Here is a 25,888-nt window from a genome sequence, read left to right as displayed (position 1 = left end):
AAAATGACTGACGAGCGTACACGCTCAAACACACACACACACACACACACACACACACACACACACACACACACACACACACACAGAAGCATCTCCGTCTTGCAGAGTTTTCTCCCAGCGTGAAATGTTCCTTTCCGATAGTGTTGTCTCTGCCGGTGCCCCCCTGCCGCATTGCTGCTGATGCCCTCATACGTGGGGAAGTGGTTTGGGGGGAAAAAATTGCCTCTCTTTTCAAAAACCCTCTCAGAAAGATACATATTGACAAATTTGCGCACGAGTCTAATATGATAAGCTCACTGAGACGTTACAGCACACGACACGTTTTCTGCCGAAATCTATCGACAGATGTGTTGTACTGAAGAACCGAATTACCACACTGGGAAATCCTGGAATTTGTGAGCACAGATGCACATGTTTAATTATGTAGATCAGCTCTTGATCCCGACTTCTGTGTAAACACAGCCAAACAACAGGAAATGGCAGCAAATGACACAAACGCATAACATGGCGTACGTGTGCCGAGCTCCTGTAGGCATACGAGCGGATCCATCAAAAAAAAAAAAAAAAAAAAAATGGGCGGCGGCCGGGCCCGGGTTGGGCCGTTTTTGACAAGTTCCACTTCTGTCACTATGAGTAACGTCACACACTGATCACTGCGGTGACACTCACTATTTCCGAAAGGTTATTATTCATTTTTCCAAGATGGAAAGCCTGACCCCCACACTTATGGATTAAGCACCCCTTACGCCAGTCATTGACAAATTCACAGACATGCAGTGTGCTTGCATACATGCTCCTTATCCTATATGCATATACAATGTTGCTCCCCCCCCACGTCCCCCAATCGAAGATGGAGTGTCACCGTGTGGTAAAAACACACCCCTAAAAAGAATAGACAGAATACACTCAAAGCTAGACGGATGGAGCGAGAAAGACTGACAAATCCGCTGATGGATGGACATGCGGGATAAGTTATTCTGGTGAGCTTTGGCAGTGTATCTGACAGGCTGACAGACAGGCTGCATGATATGCCTATATCGGTCCCGTTGTTTTTAGAGGGGCACTCTGCAGGACACGGGACACTTTGTCTTTGTCGACCGCGTAAACAGGAGCGGCTTTGAATTGGTATCGACAAGGTTGCCTCAGAACGACTCCCCCGAATGGAGCGCCGGATGGCCGCCGGTGTCCAGCACACCCAACTGGAATCTTTCGACAGGAGGCTAAAGGAACGTCACGCGTTCAAAGAATCAATGTTTAAAGATGGAAGTGGCTGATACATTTTTTATTCTATCAATGCTCATTCATATTTTAGGCCACGCAATGCAGTTTTAATGACAAAATGGCAAACTTTTCTTCGCTGTCAGTCAACTGGAGGACCAAGGTTTTATAAGATAGGATTTTTTTTTTTTTTTTATCATACCACCGGATACAGACTCAGGCTGTTTGCCTTCTGCAAGCTAAGCTACAAAATCCCTTCTTTATCCAGGATGGGTTTTTTTTTTTTTTTTTTACATCAGCTTAGGCAGTGATAAGTGAGTTATTAGCAATGTAGCTCAGCATAGACTTTGTTGTTTTTAGCACTGTGTGTTTCATGTCAGCTTTTTAATCTGTGCTCGCCAACCAGTACAACTGTAGGGTAAAATCTCACATAACAGTGGTCAATCCATCAGCAAACAATATGAAACAAGAGTATGAAACAACTGAAAACCTACCAAAACATGATTATCTGCACACTCTGACGGGTCAGGTAAGGAGAGCATTTAAAGAAAACAGCCAAGAGGCCAACGATATCTCTGGAGGAGCTGCAGAGATTCACACTTCAGGCGGGAGAATCTTCCATCAGGACAACTGTTAATCATGAACTTCACAAATCCTCCTTTATGAAAAAATGGCAGTAATTCTGCATTCTGCCATGCAGAAAACACATCAAATGTGTGGAAAGAGGCTGGACCAAAATGGACTGAAATGTATGTGTTCAGTCCAGTCATAAAAATCATCATGGACACAGCATGAAGCTGTGGTGGTGGCAGCGTCATGCTGTGTGAATGCTTTTCTTCAGCAGGAACAAGGAGGCTGATTAATCTTATTGAGTTTTGGCTATTTTGCAACGAAGCCTAAAAAGAAAGTCTCAAAAATTAAAAAGAAAAGCACCAATGTTTACTTCACGCACTACTTTTAGTGGGTCTTTTTAACAGAAACGCAATAAAATACATTGACATTTATGGTCTAAAGAAGGGCTAGAAAATAAATCAACAATATAAATATCAACAATATCCAATAGAGTGTTAAATAATTTCAATAAACTCCCAATTCATGACCACACAGCATTCTGGGGGACGTAGGGTCATCCTCTCATTGCCAGCTGAGCAAGGTGGGGAGCCATCAACTAACTCACTAGCTCATTGGTTACCTAGCAACAACCTGCTGAGTAACAGTTTCAGGTTTTGCCGCCATGCCTCATAACTCCTTGAGCGTGAAAAACAAGAGTGTGGAGCGAAAGGAGAAAATGACCTCAAAAGGATAAAACAGGAAAGGTACGTCACCAGTTTGCCAGTATTTTGGATATTTAAAACAAATCAAATCAATAATTATCAATATTGACTGACGGAATGCTGATATTGAGATGTGTTCTTCAGCCACATTGCCCAGCCCTGGTCTGAATGCCACTCAGTCATTGTCAACGTGACAAATAAACAGCAACAACATGGCTACATGACTGACCTTAGACTGCAGAAAGATTTTCTAGCTTGTTGGCCTCCTGACTGACTGGCCCATTATCTCACCACCTGCATGACTGCATGGAGAAACGTCCTGATCGTGCACACGGACAAGCGGGAACAGTGTCAGTCGGGCTGACTCATTAACTGTCCGTCTTGCGCCGCCGTTACCAGTTGGCTGGTGTATCTCCATCTAATGTGGACAGCTTGATCCAGATTGACAAGGAGAACTAATCCATGTAGTTTAGGTCAAAGTGTTTGAGCCTCTGAGGACTGGAAGTCACACAGGGCATAAGGAGAGAAAGTATGGGGGAAGCGGGTGTATGGATTGCTTTGCAGCATCTCTAATGAGTAATTAAACACTTGAATGGAGTCCAATTAAGGAGCACACAGAGTTTTGCAGACTCGCACATGCATGCACACGTACACACACGCAAACATATAGATGCGGCGCCGCATGTTGACGCACAATTAGACATCTGCATGCAAACAAACTGCAAAACGCCAAACGGAAAAAAAAAGAAGGCATGCACACCAGAACGAGTAGTCTCACTTGCCCGTGTAGATCAGATATAGAAAACCCCCCCACACACACACACACACACACACACACACACACACACACACACACACACACACACACACACACACTTACTCAGGTCTCGGCACATTAAGTGGAGCCATATGTGCTGACTGTTATGTGGTTCAAGACAGAATGAAGGTCAGCGGGGTCTGCTGCTAATAGCCAGCATTCCCTTTCCTCTGCTCACAGTGCATCTGTCTTTATGTTGGTCTCCTTTTTCTTTATTTTCCTTCCTCAAAATTTCTTCCACTCTCATTTTGGTCCTTTTTTTCTTGTCCATTGTTCCATCTCTTGGTTTCAGTGAAATTAGAATTTAGAGCCTAGAGACTATAAAATGCTAATGTCCACAACAGAGTTTGTTGTTGCTGGTTGAAACACCTTTTGGTCAGAATTGGCATAGATAATTCTGGTGTTAAAATAAATGTTAAATAGACCACAACCACAATACTATTATACACAATGTACAGCCTTGTTCAATATATTGGAATACTATTTTAAAAAATTAACTTCAATGACTTAATTCGCCATGCAAAATTGGTTGTTTTTAAGCCTTTATTTCTTGTAAATATGATGATTTTCACTTAGAACCTATGAAACCATGATATTTGCTACATTAGGGCCATAAAAAAGACATTTTTAACACAAAAGTCTTAGCTTGAAATGTTTGAGACCTGCTTAAAGGTTACTGTTTTTGACTGCGGCCCAGTTGGTAGAGCAGACATCTTGAAGTTGGAAGGTCGTAGGTTAAAGTCCAGCCTTCTTCTTCACACGTCTGTGTGCATCAAGGTGAGGAATTGATTCAACCGAATCAACTGTGTTATTGGTGCATGAGTGAGTGTGTTGATAACTGAATGCAGTTCTAGCGTAAAGCGCATTGAGAAAAGTGCTGTATAAATTCAGACCATTCACTTTTAAAATGTACTTTTAATCTGGCACACAAGCCTTATTGGAACACATATTGTAATTTATTCAGTATTTGTTGAATATGAATGCACATACTAATGGAAAGCAACTTACATTTTTACTGGACAATCACTGGACTTGTTCTTTACTCTCAGAACATTCTTTGCTACTTTTTTAAAAATGTACTAAAATAATACTAAACAGGAATTTAGCTTACTTTTATACAACATTACAAAATAACCTATTCATGTGAAAGAAGATGTTCATAAAACATGGGAACAGATTAAGGGGAGTAACACGTTTCTAATGGAAACTCATTTAATATTACACAAATGTTGCTTTGAAACATCAATTAATTTAGTTTTAGTGACTGATTAAAACATATTTCCATGCCTGTTTAGAAAGCATTTCTGTATCTTGTCTTGTGTTTTGCATTGCTAGATAATGGCTCCAATGTATAGGCGCGACATAAGCTGCAACATCATTATTTCACCACAAAACCTCAGTTTGAAAGGCACACAAACATTACTGACAGTAAGCTGGAGGACTAGTTGAGTAGCTAGCTGAATAATCAAAGAGGCTTGTTGGTTTGTTTTATGCACAAACAGCGGTCTGCAGCTGCTTCCACATCAGAAGCCAGAAGGAGGTGATTCTCCTTATTAGATGTGTCCTTACATAGAAACACACGAGGAAAACACACACAAGACAACACATGGTGTTGGGTTTTCTTTTTAAATATGAAATAAAAAGAAAACCCGGGGACAGATTCTGGTGGCACATAATACACATTGAGGAGCGGACCAGAACAGACACTTTTATTGTCAGGGAATCTCTGGAGAATCACCTGCTTTCTTCACAGTAAGAATCGTTCGCTCTGGAAGGAGTCTGACGTTTCTGAGATGAACATCTGCCTCCCCGGATTGAGTCCCTCAAGAAAATCAAGTATTTAAGTTTAGTTTCAGATCAGGGGTTTATGTTGCAGGATATAAGAAAAAAAAAGTTTAACATTTACTTCGGTAAAATCATTTAAGATGCCCGAATAGCTGCAATATTTAGCTGGATCTACGGGGTAATGTCATGTTAACTGTTTAAGTTGAGCTCCCTAAAGTAAGGGTGTCAAAGTCATTTTCGTTGTGGGGAAAAACAAGATCCTGGATATTCTTGAAGGGCCGGTGTTGCCAGAATATGTTGATAAAACCCATTAACAGACTATTAAAATATCAGCAAATAGCTGTCTCTGCATTTTAAGTAGCTCTTAAAATTAAACATCTTTTCACATTGTTCAGTCCCACTAGGACTTTGAGATTATTTTTGGGCAATAAAATCACAAATTTTGTGGAGATAATTTGGAAATATTTTCAAGGAATTTTACAATGTTTACATTTATGTATGAATTCTGACTTTGTTTATCGTGACATTGATCACGGACTAACTAATAACTTGGCACCAAGTAAGGCTGAGGCAGCGACGCTGTAAAAGTACAAAATACTGCCACCTACAGGAGGGAGTTAGTGGTCAGTTAAACCCAATGTTTTTTGACCATTTTTATGGAAAAGTTGCAGTTATGCATTTGTGGAAAAAAAAAAAAAGTGGGAATCTGTTGATGTTTTACATGAATTTTCACAACCACAGGAAATTGGGAGGACTTTGACACATATGTCCTAAAGGTTCTTCTGCTGCATTTTTACTGTTCTTTACTGTGACTTGGTTGTCTTTATGCTACAAAAAAACCTTTAGAACTGTAAATTATATAAAAAAAAAGGTTGACACACATTTCAGTTAACATCTCCACACATTAGCTATAAAAATCTAAATCTGTTGTATCCATATCTAAAAGACTTTTAAGTCCCCTTTTTTTTGCTAATCTTGATATCTTTGGTTTTTGACTCTCGTGTGAATGTTATTTTTGTCTTTTACCTTATGGATGGTTATTTTATTGCCAGCCGCTGTGGTGAAAACAACTTCCCTCATGGGATCGATAAAGTATATATCTATCCGTCTTTCCTCCCATTGATTTCCTGCTGTGCCTGGGATCACTGTCCTGATGCATGACCCAATTTCAGTCAAGCTTCAGCTGTCAAACGGGTGGCTTCAAAATTCCACTCTGAAAAACTTTAATATATATATATATAGAGGAGTTCATGGTGAACTCTGTGTCTGCCAGGGTCTTAGATCCTGCTGCTGAAAGACAATGTCAGATAATCAGCCCTCCAATGCAGCGCTTAACAGCTGCAGTGCGCCTTTTGTGCCGATACGATGCGGTAAGTTTCAAGAAACCGGGGCTCTTCATGATAGTCAAACATCTCCACTTTGGCGTCACATATAGCGTCCTTTTAAACTTTTTTCACGTTTTGACACGTCAATTTGTTTTGTCAGGATCTCTTATTCCAGACCAACACAAAGTGACGCATAATTGCGTAGTGGAAAAAAAATAATGGTACATGGTTTTCGAATCTTTTCACGACTTAAAAAAAAAAAGTATTATTCACCCTTCCGGGCCCCAAGTCTTTTGAGGCTCTGTCAGCTTTGCACTTTCAGAGAATGTAAATTTCCCCTTTCTTTAGAGTTGGGAGAAAAACAGTCAAGCTTAGTCAGATTGAATGTCTGAAGAGCAGCAGTTTTCAAATCTTGCCAGGGATTCTCCATTGGATTTAGATCTGAGTCTTGTCTGGGTGTTTCTAACGCATGGAAATACTTTGATCCAAACAACGCCGTCGCAGCTCCGGCTGCATGTTGCTGGTTGTTGTCCTGCTGGAAGTTTCACTTCTAACTTAGTCGCAAGTATTTTGATAACTTTTGCTATTTTCATCTGGGGACGTTGTCTTGTAGTTTACTGTTCGACGCAGCTGTTTGTTGCACAAGATTTTATTTAGGGGCGACAGATATAAAGGGGGCAAACACAAACGCACATTTGTTTGTTTTTTCCCCCCCTCAGCTTCGTAATAATTCTGTATGTTTTGTTTGTCCATCTTTTCATAATCATCAGGGTAGGTGGGTTCAGCAAGACAACATGTGAAAATGTTCAAGGGATACTTTTGGAAGGAAATTATATTTTATTGATAAAATATCGTCAGACTGTCAGATTCAGCTTTACTTTACCTGAGCTGTGCAGTCTGCCACGTTCATTTTGGACCAAAAATTTTGACTGCAACTCTTTGTCGCTTTTATTTATTTAGTTTTTTTAAACAAGCCATGGTCTGACCTTGGGTAAAATTTGCTGGGTCATTGCTGCGACAGCCACTGTTGTGTAAACTCTTGGAATGAAAGTTTCTATTGACTAAACTTCCCATGACTATCTTCAATTTCCAGGTTTGTGGTGCTGCATGCATGTGTGTGTGGGGGGGGAGGAAAGGGCAAAAGGAACACAAAAGTCATTTTGCAGCATAATTCATTCTTTGGCGTTTTATAATATGTGTTTTTATTACGGAAGAAGAGAAAAGATTTAATAAGTACCCCCGGTTTATTTAATATAGTGGATATAACCTCAATTTGCTGCAAATCAAACAGTAGGACGTCTCTTGCCTCTTCATTTTTCACAGAAAATATAAAAGAGTTGATGCTGTCAACATGTCTCTTCTCTCGCTGTCTTTCTGTATTCCTGTCTCCCACTCACCACATCTTGGAGTAATCCCACTGTGCCCAAACCCTCTTTTCTCATCGTCTTGCCTGCTACTGATCTCTCAAAATTCCAACCCCCACCCGTCTGCTCTCCGCTCTCTTTGAAATGTTTCTTCTTTTTCCACGCTCTAAACCTCCTCATTCCCCCCCCCCACACAAAAAATTATATTTTCCCTGCCTGGATTTCATTTCATTAAGATTACGCACACTTTTGCATATGCTCTTTGTGGAACTATCCTCAAACCGTTTGCGCACACAGGACCCTTTGCTGCCTCATTAAGTCCTTGTGAAAAAGAAAAAGGAAAAAAAAAAATAATAATGAAATGCTACAAAATCAGCAGTGTAATACACACTTTTAAAGCAACCCTCATTGATTTTGTATATTTCTGATTATAAAGCGCTTGAAGCTGAATAACATGATGTGCGCTGTGAATTAAGCGAAGCTACGTTCTTCGAAGGGAAAGGCGTATGATGGTGACCTACTTTTTGCAAAGTGGATTACTTTAATATGGTGTAATAAACTGTATTTCAGTTTGTCTCAAAAGTAAAGATCAGGCGTTCGCTTGTTCCGGACTTCTCTCTTCCGCATTTCTTTTAACAACCAAAGTGCCATTCTTTAGCTTGCCATCACCAGTCACAGAGTTAATAGGGCAGAGAGTCGCTTTCCGTCAACATTTTCTGCTGAATCCACAAAACAGCGTTTAAGACTTTCTTAAAACGCCATCGGTTGTTGAATATCACCAGGTGGTGGGAATAAGTCTTGCTCCAAACATCGAGTTTATCGTAACCTCCTCTGCGTCCAACCGTGAAGATCCTCCAACAAAAAAAAAAACAAAAAACCTCTTTTTTTGCTCAGTTTAGTTACAGTATGTGTTTTTGTGACCTCCAATCTGATCACTACCAGAGTTAGTTTTTTCTAATCCTACCTGATCATATTGAGACTGACGGTGCGTAAGAGCTAAATTGGGAATGGTGCTTATGGATTCAGCAAAATAAAAAAAAATATTGGCTATATGTGGTGCCTTCGGTTTGAGTTTTAACACAACAGTTTGGCCAACTGGTCTCAATGACTCAGCAAACCGGCTCCCGATGAAAGCGTCTGTTTTCTCAGTCCCTGGTAAGAAGAAGAAGAAAGTCTCTTTCTAGGGTAACATCCTTTTGCAACTACAGCTGGCAAACAGCAAGTGGCAAATCTACTAAGGAACAAACTCCAGGCTCACTATCTGAGAAGATAGTAGCAACTAATTAACCTTCTGCTATCACTTTATTAAACCTGCGTTAATTTTTAAAGAGCAGAACCCAAGAAGCATGTGAAACCTGATGCTTAATTTGAGATTGCTTAAGTCTGTGTATCGGAGCCAAAATGAAGAAAATTAAATGCCGTAGATAATACTAATATTGCAGTAATAATTTCTGTGTTATTTTAGCATCAGTTGAGGATATTCTTACTTTTTAAATACAAGCAGTAAGATCATGTTATACATTTCTGATTTAGAGTTTTTCATAAATATGGTATATTTTTAAGGTTGCTCACACACACATGCATACACGGATGATTAAAACGTTGACAGGATGAAGCCAAAACCAAAACATGACCTTAATAATGAATTTAAGAAACAATGTTTGCTTAAGCTGACATTAAAGCAGAGTGAGTCACATTAAAATTTATACTCTGAGCTGATTGCTGACTGTGGAATGAAGAAGTGACTTCCACAGAAAAGTAGATTTTTTTTTTTTTTAAGTGTGAAATGTAACCGGTTTCAGTGTGTGGACATCAAATGCCTTCCTTTTGTCAGGACCTGGTGGGAGTCGGCTCGACGAAAGCCACAGCACACGGCATCCTTTGAATGGGGAAACTTTTTGAACTCTTTGGGTCCGTGCAGGTGATGTCACCTTTGCTACTTTCAAGGTAACAACTCATTTGAAAACAAACGCTCGCCTTGGCAACCACGCGAATCTGGCTTCTGTCTAAGCTGTGAGCTTAACAGGAAACTTTACATCCGCTTTGTAAAGTTCCACCTCGGGCACGAGTTGTGCCCCTCGCAATAAACCGAGCTGAGAACTCGCGAGTTGCAATCCTTCCCTAAGTTTTAACGTATGACTCACTCGTGACGCATCACCGTAAAACAGAGGGTGTCGATCTGTTTTAAAAGTCTGCTCAAGGTCCCCAACGTGGCACATTAGTTTTCATTTGCAATTCATCACATCGGACTTGACTTGCTCTTGAAAATCCTCCAAAGTGCTTTTGTCACATTATATTTTTAGAGGGGAAAATCTACAGTTGTTTATGTGAAGCAAAAAAAAAATAAAATAAAAAAAAACAACCTTTTGGAGTTTGTTGCGACGGGTTTTTGCACAATGACAGATTAGAAACGTTGCTCTGAAAATGACGAGGGGAGCTGCAAGGAAGACAGAGATTATGATGGTGAGGAAGTGTCTCAAAGTAGGAAGATTTAATCAAGACTCGCATTAAATCGCCTAAGTAAGCTGCATTAGTAGATTAACTTAACCAGATCGTAATACGATTTAAATGTCTAATTAACCTATTTTCTGCAAGTATTCTACTTTAACTATAAATGTAAACAAACTGAGGATGGTGGCGTTACGGTGACGTTATGCAAGTACAAGTTATTTTTGCCAGGGGCCAACTCAGGGCTCAGGGTCATACCTGATTCAATCTCACGTCTCAAGTCTTCGAATGGAGAATCAGTTTCAAGTTTTAAGGGGAAAACTCCAGTCAAGTCTCAAGCATTTCAAGGGCTAATCAGAGTCAAGCCTGAAATCTTTAAGGGTCAAAGTTCAAGTAAACTCCTGAACCTTTGTCAATAGCAAAGACTTTCGGGAACGAGTCCAAGTCAGGTGTGAAAACTCTAATGATGTCGTAAGTAGAAACAAAATATGCATTCATGTCAAAAGAAAATAAGCAGAAATAGGTAAAAGGCAGAAAATTCCTGAATTTGTTTTTATTTTGAAGAACTGTTGGCGTTTGTGTACTGATGCAGTAAAAACCTGCTAAACTCTGCGCTCAAATGATCAACCCCTTCGCCAGTAATGAACGTGGTTTGGATTATTTTCTTCTCTTTACTTGAAGTGAAGGAACTGTAAGATGATTAGAAAACCATGATCTAAATCTGCATTTAAAAGTGGCTAAATTTAACCCTTGTATGCAGAAATGGGGTCCAACCGACCCCACACACGTAAAACTTGTATCGTTTTCCATAGTCCTCTACGTTTGCCTCAGTCCTCGCACACACAAGGGTTAAACAACAAGGAGGGCGAGATGATACAGTGAGACAATGAGGAATATTGAATTTCTGAATAAATAGAACAGGGAGAGCTTTTCATTTTGGAGGACAGAAAGTGTCTTTGTAATGACAGGAGCTTAACACCATAAGAATTAGATATTAGAGGCAAGTTAAACAACTCCAACTTATTTAATACAGTTTCCAAAGAAACCACGCATATCTGGAGAATACAAAACAGTGACAATATTGTTTGGAAATCTTTTTTTTTTTTTTTTTACAGTGACGTCTTATAGTAGAGTTACTGCTGTGATTGTGATTTACGAGTGTAAACAGTTAGTCCACCATGATGTCCAGTTCCTTTTATTTCAATAATTCACATTTTAATACAATAAAAAACCTACAGTCATTTCTATTGCTAGATTGTTCACAAATAAAATGACTGAATCTATCAAAATATGATTTAATGAGTGAAAGAGAAGAAATAAAACAAAACAAAACACAGAAACCAGTACAGGCTACCCCAGAAACAAAAGGAGGCAGGAATAAAACCAAGTGTGTGAAAGTATAGAAGAAGGATAAACCAGGTGAGGAAGCAAAAGCAAAAACATATTGGGGGGGAAAAACTGTGGCACACAGAGATGAAGTATGTGTTTCCATCAGTGCAAACGTGGCAGCGGGTTTTTAACAGCAAGTTTGCAGACTGATGAAGAGGAGAAGAGCACCACCTGAGTTAAACCCCAGGAGGAAGGCTCGAGTAAGGCAGACGTCTGCAGGAAAAAAAAAACAAAAAACAAACTGTCGGCTGAGATGCTGGGTACAGATTATTATTATTTGTTTTAAGAAGGCCTCAATTTCATGCTCTAAGTATACAACATCAGAAGCATTTGGTATTTTTGAAGTATTAAAACTGAACACGGCCAAACCAGAATATCTGAAGTGTGTGAATGTTACCATGACAACTAGGCATTTCTGACACGGGTGGACAAATCCGCATGAATCGACCCAACGGTTAATCAGCCGACTTCTACAAATCCTAGATCCATTTGAATCACTTTTGTTGAAAGCAGGAAAACGTTTAAAACATTCAGGAAAGAAAACTGGACTTAGCCACCAGTCACTTAATCAAATGACCGACACTTACCAGCTTACTCTCTCCGACGATTACGCCACATATTGTTCATGAGACTTAAATCCCCGAATTTGACTCTCGACTCGTCGACGCGTGAGCTCGAGTCCGACCTGAAGTCTCTATTTTGGCGACTCAAGTGCTGCTCGATTCAAAGCTGCAGACTCAGGTCTCCGTCTGTGGGTTTTTTTCCTCATATTTCTTCATAACTACAAGGTCTAAAGGTTAGCCCAATCTGATCCAGCCCAACAACCAAGAATTCAATGTCTTGCTTTTTATTTATTTATTTATTTATTTCTGTCATCAGCTGGCTTCATGTGTTCGGTGTAACCGTGTCCCTTTCCACCTCCTGCCTCTATTCGCCCATCCTCCCAGCTTCTCTCTTCCTCTCATGATCTGTTTTCATTGTGCTCCTCTACCCAAATTTCCTTCTCGGCCTTTTCGTTCTCTCTCTTCCCATCTGCTGTGGTGTTTATGAGCATTAATCAGAGTGTTCAAGCACCATGACCAAAACAACTCTCACTCCGACTCTCTATGCTTCAGTCTCATTTTTATATTTATATATATAAATATATTTCCCTTTCAAGAAGTCACAGATAGCCTCTGCTCACCGTACACACATGCAGACACACGCAGGCGCACCTCCAATTTACACACACACACACACAAAAAAAAAAATCCATAAACATTATTCAACCTTGGTTATAATTTCCACTGAGCCCGGAGCAACTGTGGTTGTGATGGTAGAAGTCTTTCATCCATCTCAAAAGTCACCGTTGTGTGCAGAGGGCTTTCTTCCCCGCCACCCCCTCGCGGAGCAAAGCTAAAAGTATGAGGGGACAAATTGTGAAAAGATGTCCCGCAGTTATATTTTTCATACAGCTGTCTGGAGTCCATCCATCACAGAAGCGTCAATGCAAATGCCTCACCGCGTTATGAATTTACGCCATCAAATAGGCCCTCGATCTTATTTGCCGGGAGCCGAGCTAAGTCAGAGAGGAGGCTGCGGCTGAATACGCCATTAAAATTCATCATTATATTATAATCACCCATTTCTGCTATGAAATAGCAACTATCACCTTAGTTGCACTCCCCTCCCCCTAAATAAAGCAACTGACTAATGCCAGGAAATCCATCCTAATGAAAGCCCTCCAAACAGAGCAGCCTATTTTACCACCTTGGGGGGCTGCATTAGTAATTTCCAGGACTTTTCTGGCAATTTTATGCCACCCACACTTATTCGTGTCTTAAATATCCGCCAGGTGATGCCAGCTTGTGTAACGATGGCAATTAGGCTGCACTCTGCACGTGGCGCCGGGTTTGGGAAGTTGGTGGTAGCTGTCATTCAACTTCTGCTTAGTTTGTGATTTATTCAGCGTTCTCGCAGCAGTAATTTCCAAACCCTTTTCCGCCGACCTTGAGTTGATGAACGCCGACGGTGAATATTAAATACGTGGGGTGAATGGCTTCCTGTCCTTTTTCGGGTTTCGAATCAGCATTGTCCAAGGTCTGCATGCTCATAAGTTAAAACGGTTCGATTTGCACATTTGTCTCTGCCTGATTCGGGCGCTTGCGCAATAAACCGAGCAGCAGCTGTGACAGCTGAAAGTTTCCGAGTGTTTTATTTTTAAAACGTGCTGGTAGTTCAAAAAAAAAGTTCTCGTCTTCCACCCCGGTGTAGGGGTTTCGAGCATGAACAGACTGTTTGGGGTATTGCAAAGTCATCTCAGTCAGATTTAAGAACAGACTTTAAATAGGCCAGGTTAAAAACCTCATTTTATTTGTTTTTGTTTCTGCATTTCTGAGGCAGGTTCTGTGGTGTGCTTTGGATCCTTGTCCTCTGTCCATATGCGAGTTTCACCTTCAAGGTAAGACTGCTTTGTAAACCCGTTTAAAGCTGTCCAATTGACATGTCTTTACAGCGTTGTGTCTTTGTTACTGCATGATATCAAGCTTCGTTTTCTTGCCACAAGGATCACTTTTCTGTGAATGGCTACGCAGGTTAAAAGTGGCATCAACTGCAGATCCAAGACACATTTTAGCCGCCATTTTACCAGTTAGACTTGGCAGTCACCTCACCGTTTTATTTTTTTTTGGAAAGGATCAGTGTAAGGAGATCTGCAGCAGAGTGAGGGTTAAGTCTTTAAAAGGATGATTCGTGTTCAAACTTCTTTTCTTTGTGAAGAGAGAGAGAGAGCGGGGGCTTTTTTTTCCCTTTTAAATGGGAGCAAAGCTTTTCTCCATCGGTGGCCAAACCTTGACCCTCCAACCGATCTAGAAATAGGCACTCGCTAAGGGAGAAAAAGAAAGAAAGACACTCCAGCCTCTAGCCTTTCCTTTTCACTGCGCACGTACACTTCCAGCTGCCTGAACGTAGATGTGGGTAGTGTACGAACACACACACACACACATCTACCCAGCATGGTTTTCCATTTTGTCACTCTGGGGAGAAGGTGAACTCATATTGTCGACCGCTGAGTAAAACGTTACAGAATATACACGCACACACACAGTCGTGTTTTCATCACTTGTGGGGACTTCACATTGACTTCCATTAATTTCTAGAGCCTAGCCCGAACCCTAATCCTACCCATCACAGACCTAAACACTAACCCAAAAACAATAATTTCCCTCATGGGGACCAAGAAAATGTCCCCACAAGGAGTAATGGTCCCCATAACCCCACATAGACAGAAATAGGTTCCCATAAGGATATAAAAACCTGGTACACACACACACAGACACACATGCATGCATTCACATCCACGTGGACCCAGTAGGCCCAGACCCAGACTATTGGGCCATACTTTTGCTGCTTTTTTTTATTTGACAAATACTCCCAAAAGCGATTGCCCTTGAGCATGCCATTACCTAATCAGGTAGCTGGGAGTTTGTGTTTAATGTTTGAAAGGAGAGAATTTACGAACAGATCATTACAGTTTGAAAAAAATAAATAAAAGTGAGTTATGGTGCTAAATTATCCTAACACTGTTGAGTTATAAAATAAAATAATGCATGTATGAAGCTGAACAACAACTCTTCATGCGCAGTACCTACAGTGATGTCCTTCAGAGTTGCGTCTCTCTGAAGGACATCTCGTTGATGAATCAAGAAGATGAAGGACGAAACAGTTTATGGCATTAAGCTAGAATCAAATGGAACATAGCTTAATTTTCTAGGAAGTTAAAAAAGTTGTTAACATTTTGATGGAAAAAGCTACAAAATGAAAGAAATGCAGACAAAACTCCTGCTGGCTTGGATGACATGTTGCAGATCCTCTTATATCTTTGCATCCTATCTTCCAGGTGCCCCACTTCACTTCAATCCTGCATCAACACAGACCGGCATAAAAGATCCGCAGCGTGGAATTCATCAGGCCGTCTCCCACCGGATGAGTTTGCCGTTTCTGTGTGATTGTCACTGCATGAACAGCTAGAGCTGGAAATGTAGGTTTACCACATACACGGCTTTGCAAAGGTTTTCTGGAACAGGGCGTGGATATGTTTTTTTTTCTTTTTTTTCTTTTTGTCTTTTCACACTTTTAAACTAATCAGGTGTGAACACCTAACAGTTGTGCAACTAATCGTCTTTCTCCCACCTAAGCTGTAGTTATCTGCTGCTCCTCCAAAGTTATCAATAAGCCTCTCAGCTCAGAATGAGGCTGTTCTTCCTCGACGCCTCGGTTTAAGTGAGCAACCATGTCTTGCTAAGTTTGCAGTTTTGCAATCTTGTTTTTATTATCTAAAAACTACTTTAAATTTCCCCAGAAATTTCTCCCTGACAATAAGATTTTCTTGCAAACCTCAGATCCCTTAACACACCAGCTGTATTTGCACAGCTGAAACTCGTTTGCACCGTTAAGGGTTATCAGAGTCATGGAGTTGGTCAAAGGCACACGGCACGTTTCAGATTTTTATTTGTATGAAAAAATGTTGAGAACAATGTCAATCTTTCCCCTTTCGTAACACAATCAAAGACCGCTTCGCTGCTCAACCACGCAGCATTCTTGAAGTTTCTGACTGTGGCGTGAAAGCTTGTGGGGTATGAACAGATTTGCAGTTTTTACTTTTTACTGAAAAGAAGCTTTGGTTTCCTTGGGTCTTACTTGGGTAACATGACTTGAAAATAATTGGATTGTGCAAAATATAATGAATATTTGATCACATATAAGGACTAATCTGAGTAACTAATAGAGAAGACGGATAACCCGCAATGGACAGCGCCGATTGCTTAATGCATGATTAAAATGTTGATTATCGTGACTTTAATTCCCCGTGATTGGATCAGATACTTAAATTACAGTTAAATAATGGAAAAGCGAATGGATTTTCACTTAGGCTAAAGATCTCAGCGACTTCAGCGACTTTTTCATTTAACCGAAAACCACTTCCTCGAATGCAATTAATGGAAAAAGGAATAGAGCCCTAATTTGGAACTAAGGGCCCGTAACAGTGGTCAGCACTGAGACTAATAGCATTGTGCTCAAACAGGAGAGCCTGTGAAGTGGGCCGAGAGTTGCTTTGCCTAATATTCCCCTGGCAACGCGCACATTGATCCCAAGCAGCAAACTTTGACCGTGCAAACAGAGACCAAACAGGGGCACGGAAAAGAAAGAAAAGAAAAATATCAAGATTTTAGTTCTTAATAGAATGTTGGGCAGCGTCGTTCGCTCCGTGCCTGAATAATTCACTTTAGCCAAACTGTTGCTTCGGGTCGCATTCATTTTTAATGACGCCTTTTGATGTTGATTAATTAAGCAGTGCTAGCACTGCTGTTTCTCCACCGTCACAGCCTGTTGAAGGCACCCACATCACACACACACACACACACACACCGCTTCATCTCCCTCTGCTTCCTCACCCTCATCCGTCTAAACCCTAAAGCCTTTACCCCATCTTGATGTGCTCACACACACGGGGATGCGCAAAATCGCGACACTTTCCACGTACGCGTGCATTTACGCACACTGACAGCTACACACCGTCTAAAACCCCCCAAGCTAACCCCCTCCCCAAAAAGAGTCTGCAAGTCTTAAAAGTCTTTTCTTTTAAAAGGAGATTGGGAGGAGCGTGTATGTTTGTGATGGGGAAGCGATGAAGGGAAAGAGAGATTCAAGGAAGAGCGTTGAGGAAGTAGGGAAGGGGGATGCCTCTCAGCAAGCTTGTAGCGCATTACCGCTTGTGTGCGTGCATGTGTTTGCGTATGTGTGTGTGTGTGTGTGAGAGAGAGAGAGCGAGTGAGATGGAGGTGGATAAATATATTGTTAGTCTGTACTGTAAGTCACAACTCAGGGGGCTGGCGTCATGCTAATTAGAACACATGCATGCCTAAACTGGTGCAGAGGAAAGGTGCATGTCTGACGGTGAGCTGGAGAGTAAAATCTAGGCAAGAGTCTTTCATGTGTTTTTATCCAATGGAGACAAGGGCAGGCACGCTGCAGCCAATCAGCAACCCTGAAGTTTATAAATAGAGCTTAGCCAACTGGACTCCTTCATACTTGTTCTCCCAGCAGCCCCCTCTTTCCAAAATGCTCTCCCTCGGTGACACTTGGAAGCAGCACCTACGTGTGAAGCAAAGCGTGTCTTTAAGTGAGGTGTTTAATTCTGAAGGACCCGATTCTCTCTTCTTTCACATTAGAGAAGGTATATGCAGGACTTAGTACTGGTAAAAAAAAAAAAAATGAAAGGAGGAAGCACAAAGTGGGGAATGGGAGACGGTAATAGATGACCACACCAACACACACATACACCTGAGCGGAGGCTGAATACGGTTAGGTGGGGTATTAAAACGCACTGACTATATTTTCCACTTTTCTCGAACACACACACACACACACACGCCTCAAACACACACTTGCACTCCGAGTAACTTGATTTTCTCCTCATAATGAATCATCCGTGTGAGAGAAAGCGAGAGGCCATAATGCATAATGGGGGAGTCTATAAATACCTGGCCAAAAAGCCTCCTGTCATGTTACATTGATCTTAGCATGATCGTGTGAGCCTTTCTGATACCATTAGGATTTCTATTACACAGCTCGGCCCTGTAAGAAGCCCTGGGCAGAAGAAAAGAAAAGGACGCAAAAAAAGAGAAAAGGAACGAAAATCATAATCCAAGTGGGGTTGAGGGGGGCGGGGGGAGAGCCATTTTCAAACTTTGCTCATGATATAAGATCTAATTGCTCTTGGCTAGCATCACTTCCTGAGATTTAGAGTAAAACTGACCATAAAGGAAGATAAAAGCAATAAAAAAGATAACTTTACACAATCAAAAATCTAATCTTACCAATAAAACTTCTCAATATTCTTTTAAATTTCTACTATGTATAGAAATCCATTTATTAATGCACAAAAATGCAGATGTCTGTGATTCTGAATCAACCGGAAAAATGTCAAACTTTTCGTTTTAATGTTAATTTAGAACCTCGCCGTGAGGAACGCTAAAGGAGGAACTTGGATGAGCAAAACTGCAGCACCTGGACAGTTTATGGAGAAAACACTGCAGAAACGCAGTTTGTAACTGAGCAAGAAGCACATCCTGCAGCCCTTTCACTATGAAAAGTAGTGAAAATACTTTGTCACATGCCGAACATAAAGAAAGGATAAACTCAAACATCCTGTGGTGGTGATGTTGTTGTTGGTCACTGTGTTGCATATAATATTTTTTATTCTTTTTTTTTAGTCACAGTGAGGGTCTTCTGAATCATAATTGAATCGAATCGCGAAGTGCCTCTTGTGATGAAAAAAGAAGGGGAAGTCAGAGTAAAATCCCAAGCAGTCCATAGTGACCAGTGGAAAACATTTTACAAGCCAGGTTTTCTTGTCTGAGATTTCTGCGGATGTCTAAAACAACATGTCTGCTGCTCGACGCTCCACGGGGCCGGCAGCTGACAGAAAGCTTCAATTCACCAGGCACATCATTGAGACCACACGAAACCTTTACCACGAAAACATGAAGGCCAGGCAAAGGTTCGCCTGACCGTGTGTACGACCAGGACTTCAGAAATATTCTCTAGGCAGATAAAGTATAAAACTGAATAACTTGGGCGTGGAAACATAAACCAAATATGGCAGTCTAGGAAAAAAGAACCTCGAATCGAAAAGTTTGGAGGTGGGAGTGTTGTGGTGTCATGCTTTGCTATGTCAGGACTGCATCCAGCTCATGTTTGATTTATTTTTGTTAAGGGCAGCTAAATCATTATTTTCAGACATAATGTGCTTTGTGAACATTTACTACAGATAGATAAAGAACCGAATATTTGTTGGGGGGAATTTTTTTCATGGCATTTTCAAAAACTAATTACTACCTGCCTGGATGCAAATAATCACTCTGAGAAAAAAAATCTGTTATATATCTTCTCAAAGTGACGAGTTTATTATTTTTGCTCAAATTTGCACAAAACTGGTTAGGCAACTTCGACTATAGAAATCATGGCTTCAGAAATCCAATGTTCTTTATTTCTAAGTTATTGTCTGAACAGAATTTTAAAATCTCCACTCATCGCGGTTGCCTGGAACGACGAGCCAAAACTGGCAGCAAAGTCAGAGGAAGAAAAAAAAAAAGTTGGCAGCGCGGCTCAATATTATAAGATCATGTTCATTTCACTAAACTGAATATTCTATTCTTTGTGCCAGAAGCTGCTTCAGAGGGGCTTGAATAACAAGCAACATGCTCTCAACAATGATGTCTTTTAACTGTAAATCATGCAAAAATAACTAAATACATTTGAGAGCAACAAATTGAAGAAATTGCGATGAGACTCACCTCTCAACAAGACGATCAGGGAAACTGCACCAGCCCAAAGTGGAACAAAGGCCTTGTTGGCTCAGTGGATTCACCTTGTTTTTAAAAGGAGCTTCTTCGCCTATTGTGTTGTGCCGAGGTATAAAGTGTGCGTCTTAAATTACAGAACATTGTCTGGGCAGCAAATGGAAATTTATCAAACGGACAGAAAACCACTTACAGAGTCAAATATTTTTTTCTCCCCTCTCTCGTCTTTGCAAACGGCACCCATACAAATACAAAAGGCAGACACAAAGTGGGGCAGAATATTAAAAAGCCCCCCGCTGTAGGTTAAAAAGCTTCTCCCTCCATGCTCGGTGTTTTATGTAATAAAAGGTTGCGTGCGCTTCAGAGAAGCTGAGAACTCGTCCTTTTGTTTTTGGTGCAAACAATCCAAACCGTGCGTCTCTCCTCATGCCGTGTTGGCTTGAAGAGCCGGCGCAGCCGTTTGTCGATTGGACAAAAAAGCGGCAGTCAATTTAAAAATAGATTATTACTGATACTTCCTTGAGATTATTGTGATGTGTTTCAGATATTAGTTCCTAGAATTCATGGTTTTGGTCTTGGAGCTACAAGACAGACTTTCTGTGACATTAAACTAATTTTGGATACAGTTTGTCATCTGTAATGCAGCACGTCATAGTCTGTTTTTCTCTCTCGAGTTTTTTTTATTATAAGCCGACCTTACTCAGATGGCAACACGTAAGGTAACTAATCAAAGTTCTTCTAAATACGTTTGAGTGCGTTTTCTTATTTTTCTTGTCTTTATTTTGTATGTTTTTAATCAAATTCCTGTTTATTTGTAAAAAAAAAAAAAAATTAATACAATGTTGAATCCTTTATAAATCAGATGCAAAGAATACATCCGAATGTACCACGAAATTTGCAAAACCTCTATCATAAAGTTTATAATGACAGATTCTCGTGTCTCTTGTCTGATGATACGCACAATTTAGAAACAGTTTTCCTTCCTCTTGGAAAAAAAAAAAAGAGACCAGTCATCTCTCATTAAACCAAGGCACAACATTTACCAAACTCAAGTGGTTTGGACTTCATTGGATTATGAATACACTCTTTGCTCCTACTCAAACACTAAAGCCACAGCAAACCATAACATTTTCTGTTTTATCTTAAATGAGCTAATTACCACAAACAAAAACATGAATTTGTATTCGGGCCCCTAAGAGAAAACTTTGGAAATCACCCTCTTTCAACATTGCAGATCTAGATACAAGCATTTCTGTTCATTTGTCTTTATAAAAGAAAAAAAAAGTTTTGTCTGATTTCACGCAGAGCCTCAGATTCTCAACCAGATTTAGGTCTGGACTTTGACTGGACCGTCCCATCACATGAATATGCTTTTGATCGGTGCATTTTTACGGTGATTGTCCTGCTGGAAGACGAAGCTCCACTCTAGTCTCAAATCTTTTGCAGCTTCTAACATCTTTCCTTCTAGACATGACTTGTGTTCATCTCTCCATTTTCCAATCATCCCTGACCAGCTTCCCTATGAATACAAAAAAAAAAAAAAAAAAAACACGCTCACAGCACGATGCCATCATCACCATGTGTTGCTATTGGACTGGCATGTAGATATTCAACAGTTTTCAATCTTTTATGCAGATTTGCATGTAGGCTGCATGGTTAAATGTCGGTCTTACTTTTCCAGTGCAGCTACTTTCATATGATTTCCGTGTCTCCTACGTTGCTTGAAGAAAACTGCAAATGGGAGTTCTTGCGGCTGTCTTTTAACGATGGATTTATTCTTGCCAATCTTCTGTAAAGTTCTCTTTGGTGGAGTTTGCCACCAAACCCGTCAATACATTTTCCTCCTTGAGCTGTGAATCTCAGTAGCTCCTCCAGAGTTACCATGAACTTCCTACCGCCTTTCTCATTTTTTCACTTTTGGATCATGGCTTTTGCACTGCTTTGTGTTGTCTATCTCGTAGCATCTCATTAAAACACACGGTTTGTGGCTTTAAAGCGAGACCTTGGGGGGGGAAAAAAGCGACTGCGCCTTTGATCAGAGCTTTTTAAAAACTCTTTCAAAGAGCGGGGTTGTCTCCCTCGCTGCTAAATGATTTCACCTCTGTCTGCAGTCAGGCAGCAGCTGTGGATACAGCAGAGTTTCTCTCTTTTTTTTCTACCTGCAGAAAAAGCTGTTTGTTGTCATTCATGCTTATGCAGCGTGAAAAGCAACTTCTGCCGACTTGAAAATTGCTTGAGCTGGATAATCCACCGGTAAAGCCCCAAAATGTTTACCGTCTTATCGTTGGTGCGATCGTGTTTCGCTTTTCTTAACATCAGTCACCTCTGAACCAGAGTTTAGTCTCGATAAATATTTGCGGAGCGTATTACGCGGCTTTGGTCGTGATTAAAACGCTTGATTCAGTTTTCCTATTATCGCATTTTTCAGGGTCAAAAGCTCCACTTTTCTTTCCCGTAACTCAGGACTGAATTATGAGAGTTTCCGAGAAAGCATCTGTGCAGTGATTTTTAAAACACAACGGCAAGAGTGTTGATATTTGCATGTGAAATTCTGGATGGAAAAAAAAATATTAAATGCTGTCTGGCTTAGAAAAGTAAGTTTAAATGCTTTTAATGGAGCAGAGCCTGCTGGATCCCTAAGGCGGCAGCCAGCAAGAACTTCTTTTGAGGTTGCAGTGTATTTCTAAGGGTCCACAGGGCTACTAATAGGGCGACTTGGGAGAGCAAATGCAGATATCACACACTATCAAAACACACACACACACACAACTGACTGTACACACACAACATCACACTGAGTTGGTCCTGTAGGGAGATTAAGGCGAGCGCTGTTGACAGATAATGCCGAAACACAGAGGGTCTGACACAGGAGTGCGTGTGTGTGTGTGTGTGTGTGTGTGTGTGTGCGTGTGTGTGTGTGTGTGCGCGGTCCCTCAGTAGGGAATACCAGCTGGCATGCTGAGAGTCCTAAGTAGCTGTGGGTACAGGAGGGGGATCATCGTCATCCAAACACGTAAACACACACACATGCAAACTTCTCAACAGGCCTGACGAATTAGATCTCAAAAGTTACAAATCGGAAGAGGCACTATCTAGGAACATTAAATGGTTTCTATAAATGAATACACAATGCATACCGAAAGTATTCACACCCAAAAAAACCCTATTCATATTTTTATCTCGCCTCGAACGCAAACCCGGCTTTGGCCGTGATTAAAATGCTCGATTCGGTTTTCCTATTGTCGCATTTTTCAGGGTCAAAAGCTCCGCTTGTCTTTTCCGTGAGTTTCCGAGAAGGCATCTGTGCAGTGATTTCAAAACACGGCAAGTTTCATGCAGTAGAACAACATAGGAAATGAGAAGGAAAAGGCCATGTTTATGCTAATTCTGATGCTAAAAATCAGTGTTGTGCATCAGCAGTCAAGCCCACTCGATAGTTTTTGCACAACCACCTCTAAAGTCGTGAAAGTCACCGAGCCATTCTAACAAACGAATGAAATTTGATCAAAAATCGTTCCACTAAAGTTCTTGCTGTTTGCTTGTGGTTGCCCTCCTGTGTTACTTGTTCCTATAGTGCATAAAAGCTGCCTGTAGCATGATGCTGCCACTGTGCCTGAGGAGTGTACACTGGAGCTGAATTCATCCAGCTACATTCACAAATACACCACGTATACTGTTACTCTGCCCAAAGGCACTTCAGCCTTTGGCTTGGAAACGAACTCCAATCTAACCTACAACTGCAAGTTAACTACACGCTCCCTACAATGTAAATCAGTTCTTGTCAGACTTGTGTCATCCGTAGACATTGACGTTTTAGCCTTGGGGGTTGCACCAGAAACAATTTTTCATGACTTTCTTCTCGCCGCTCTGCCACAAAGGATTTGTGGAGTACGCAGCTAATATTTGCCACGTGGACAGATCCTCCCGTCTTGACTAACTCCTGATTAATGTTGAGGTGGGCGGCCACGAATCGGTCGGTCATAAAGTTGAGCCGTACTCTTTCCGTTTTCCGCTGCTGGACCGATCGGTCCTCTGTGAGACGTTCAGAGGCTTACTTCGAAACCGAACTCTGCTTTAAGCGTCTCCATTACTTTAATCATAAGCTATCTGATGTTACTTGATCTTCATGATGCAGTTTGTTCACTAATGTTCTCTAAGAAACATTTTATGGGCTTCACAGGACCGCTCTGACTGAGGTTAAATTACACACAGGAGGAGCCCTGTGTGACTTCTAAAGGGAACGTCTCCCACTGACTTTCTTTTAGGTGTATCAAAGAGGGTTGACCAAAAAAAAAGGTTAGTCTTTTCAGATTTCTAGTTATATAAAACTGAAAATCTTGCACAAGTGTGCTCAAGTTGGCGTTAAAATACGTGGAAGTTAGTGGCAGTAGCTTGACAAAATGTGACAAAGCTCAGTGGGGTGTGAATACTTTCTAAAGAAACTGTACAGAATGAGGACACCACGCCTCAGCTGATAAAAGAAAAGCTTGGAGAGCAAAAGCCGGCTTGATGCATTTGTTTGCAGGTGTGTGTGTGTGTGTGTGTGTGTGTGTGAAGAAATGGAGAGTGTGTGTGTGTTCCTCTCTTCCCCCTTTAATCTGTGCATAGGGGCATTGGTGGGAATCTGCACACCGTGCTAAATCAATACACTCCCGCCCGCTTTAGTATGCTTCCGCATGAGTGTGTGTGTTGTTTCAGAGCGCGTGTGTCTTAGTATGCGGCTCAGATAGAGAGAGCGAGAGAGAAAGAGAGAGGTTACATAAGAAGAAAGAGGGACACACTTAAGTGGTTTTGACCTTGGGTACATCTTCCATCATCCCCTCAAAGGTCTGCTGCCCATCTTCTTTAGGCTAAATAAACAGACTTTATTTCAAGCTCGATGTGCAGTCATAAAGCTCCGCGGCGTGTGAACACCATGCATTTGTTCGTATAGATTAGGAGTCCGAAAGCAGAGCCGCACCAAACTGAGGGGACTCTGGGATTCCTCCTCTCCATCTTTTTCTTCTTCCTTCCCGTCTTTATCTGTATTGTCTTGTCCCTCCATCCTCCTCTCTCCCTCCGATATCTCCCTAACCTCCTTTGTTCCGTCAATCCATTCTTCTGTCCTTCTATGTTTGGCCAGTGTTGAATCTACTCTATCTCTCCCCCCTGCCCCCCTCCACCAACCCCCTTTTGCCCCTGAGTATCTCCTCATCCGTCCAAATCCGTCCTCGTCTTGCGAAGATTTTCTTTAACTACTCTTTTTCTTTTCATGTAAGATTCCCTTTTCTGCATCCCTCCCTCTCCTTCATCCTCATCCCTCATTCTGAGTGACCGCCGGTCCCCGAGGCCATGGGCGCATCAGACTGGCGAAGCTCTATCTTCCATCACTCGCCATCTCCCTCCCCACCCCCAACTCTTTCGCAAACTCCCGTCTCTTTCACTCGCTCTTTCGCTGCTGGCAGCATTGGCAGCATGACAGTGCTTTCCCAGGGCAAGGCCTTATGTAAACAGCCCCATAGCACCAAGCTCTGTGTGTGTGTGTGTGTGTGTGTGCCTGTGAGAAGGAGTGTTAAATTTCCTATGTTGGGCTGCAAAGAGAGAAAAAGGTACACACAGAGCGCTTTTTCGGTGTGCTCGTCTTTGTATGTGTGTCAAGAATGCCTGTTAATAGCGGTGGAGGTCAGAATCCCTCCAGTTGCTGATAAAGTGTACACATAAAGGTTAGGATCCCTCTGAACCCGCCTTCTGAGAGAGTGCAGCGCGCGCTCTCTCGCATTTCCTCGCTTTTATTCCGCAGGCGCGTTTTGCCGATTGAAGATGATACGGCGGCTGCCGTTTGATTGGTTGACAAAGCTGTCTTTTGATTGGCCCAACTCCCCGCTCTTTCCTCCCCCTCCCCCTCCCCCCAGGGGTGATGGGGGGGGGGGGGGGGTTCCACCCCCCC

General features: G+C 41.5%; 1 protein-coding gene across 1 annotated transcript in view; it reads right to left on the bottom strand.

The window, feature by feature from the left end:
- LOC106935720 (ephrin-A2-like) overlaps positions 1-25,006 on the bottom strand; it is a 55,215-nt gene extending 30,209 nt beyond the window's left edge. The window contains exons 1-2 of the mRNA XM_015016343.1: positions 24,923-25,006; positions 17,690-17,817 (exon numbers count right to left, since the gene is read on the bottom strand). Coding sequence (XP_014871829.1) covers positions 17,690-17,817; positions 24,923-25,006 — 212 coding nt within the window. The remainder of the gene's footprint in view (positions 1-17,689; positions 17,818-24,922) is intronic.
- Between the last annotated feature and the right edge of the window lie 882 nt (positions 25,007-25,888).

This window comes from Poecilia latipinna, unplaced genomic scaffold (assembly GCF_001443285.1).
Source record: "Poecilia latipinna isolate Pla-1442-1.1 unplaced genomic scaffold, P_latipinna-1.0 Scaffold73, whole genome shotgun sequence".
NCBI lineage: Eukaryota > Metazoa > Chordata > Actinopteri > Cyprinodontiformes > Poeciliidae > Poecilia > Poecilia latipinna.
Note: the sequence above shows the minus strand (reverse complement) of the source record. Positions and strands in the feature narration are given on the sequence as shown.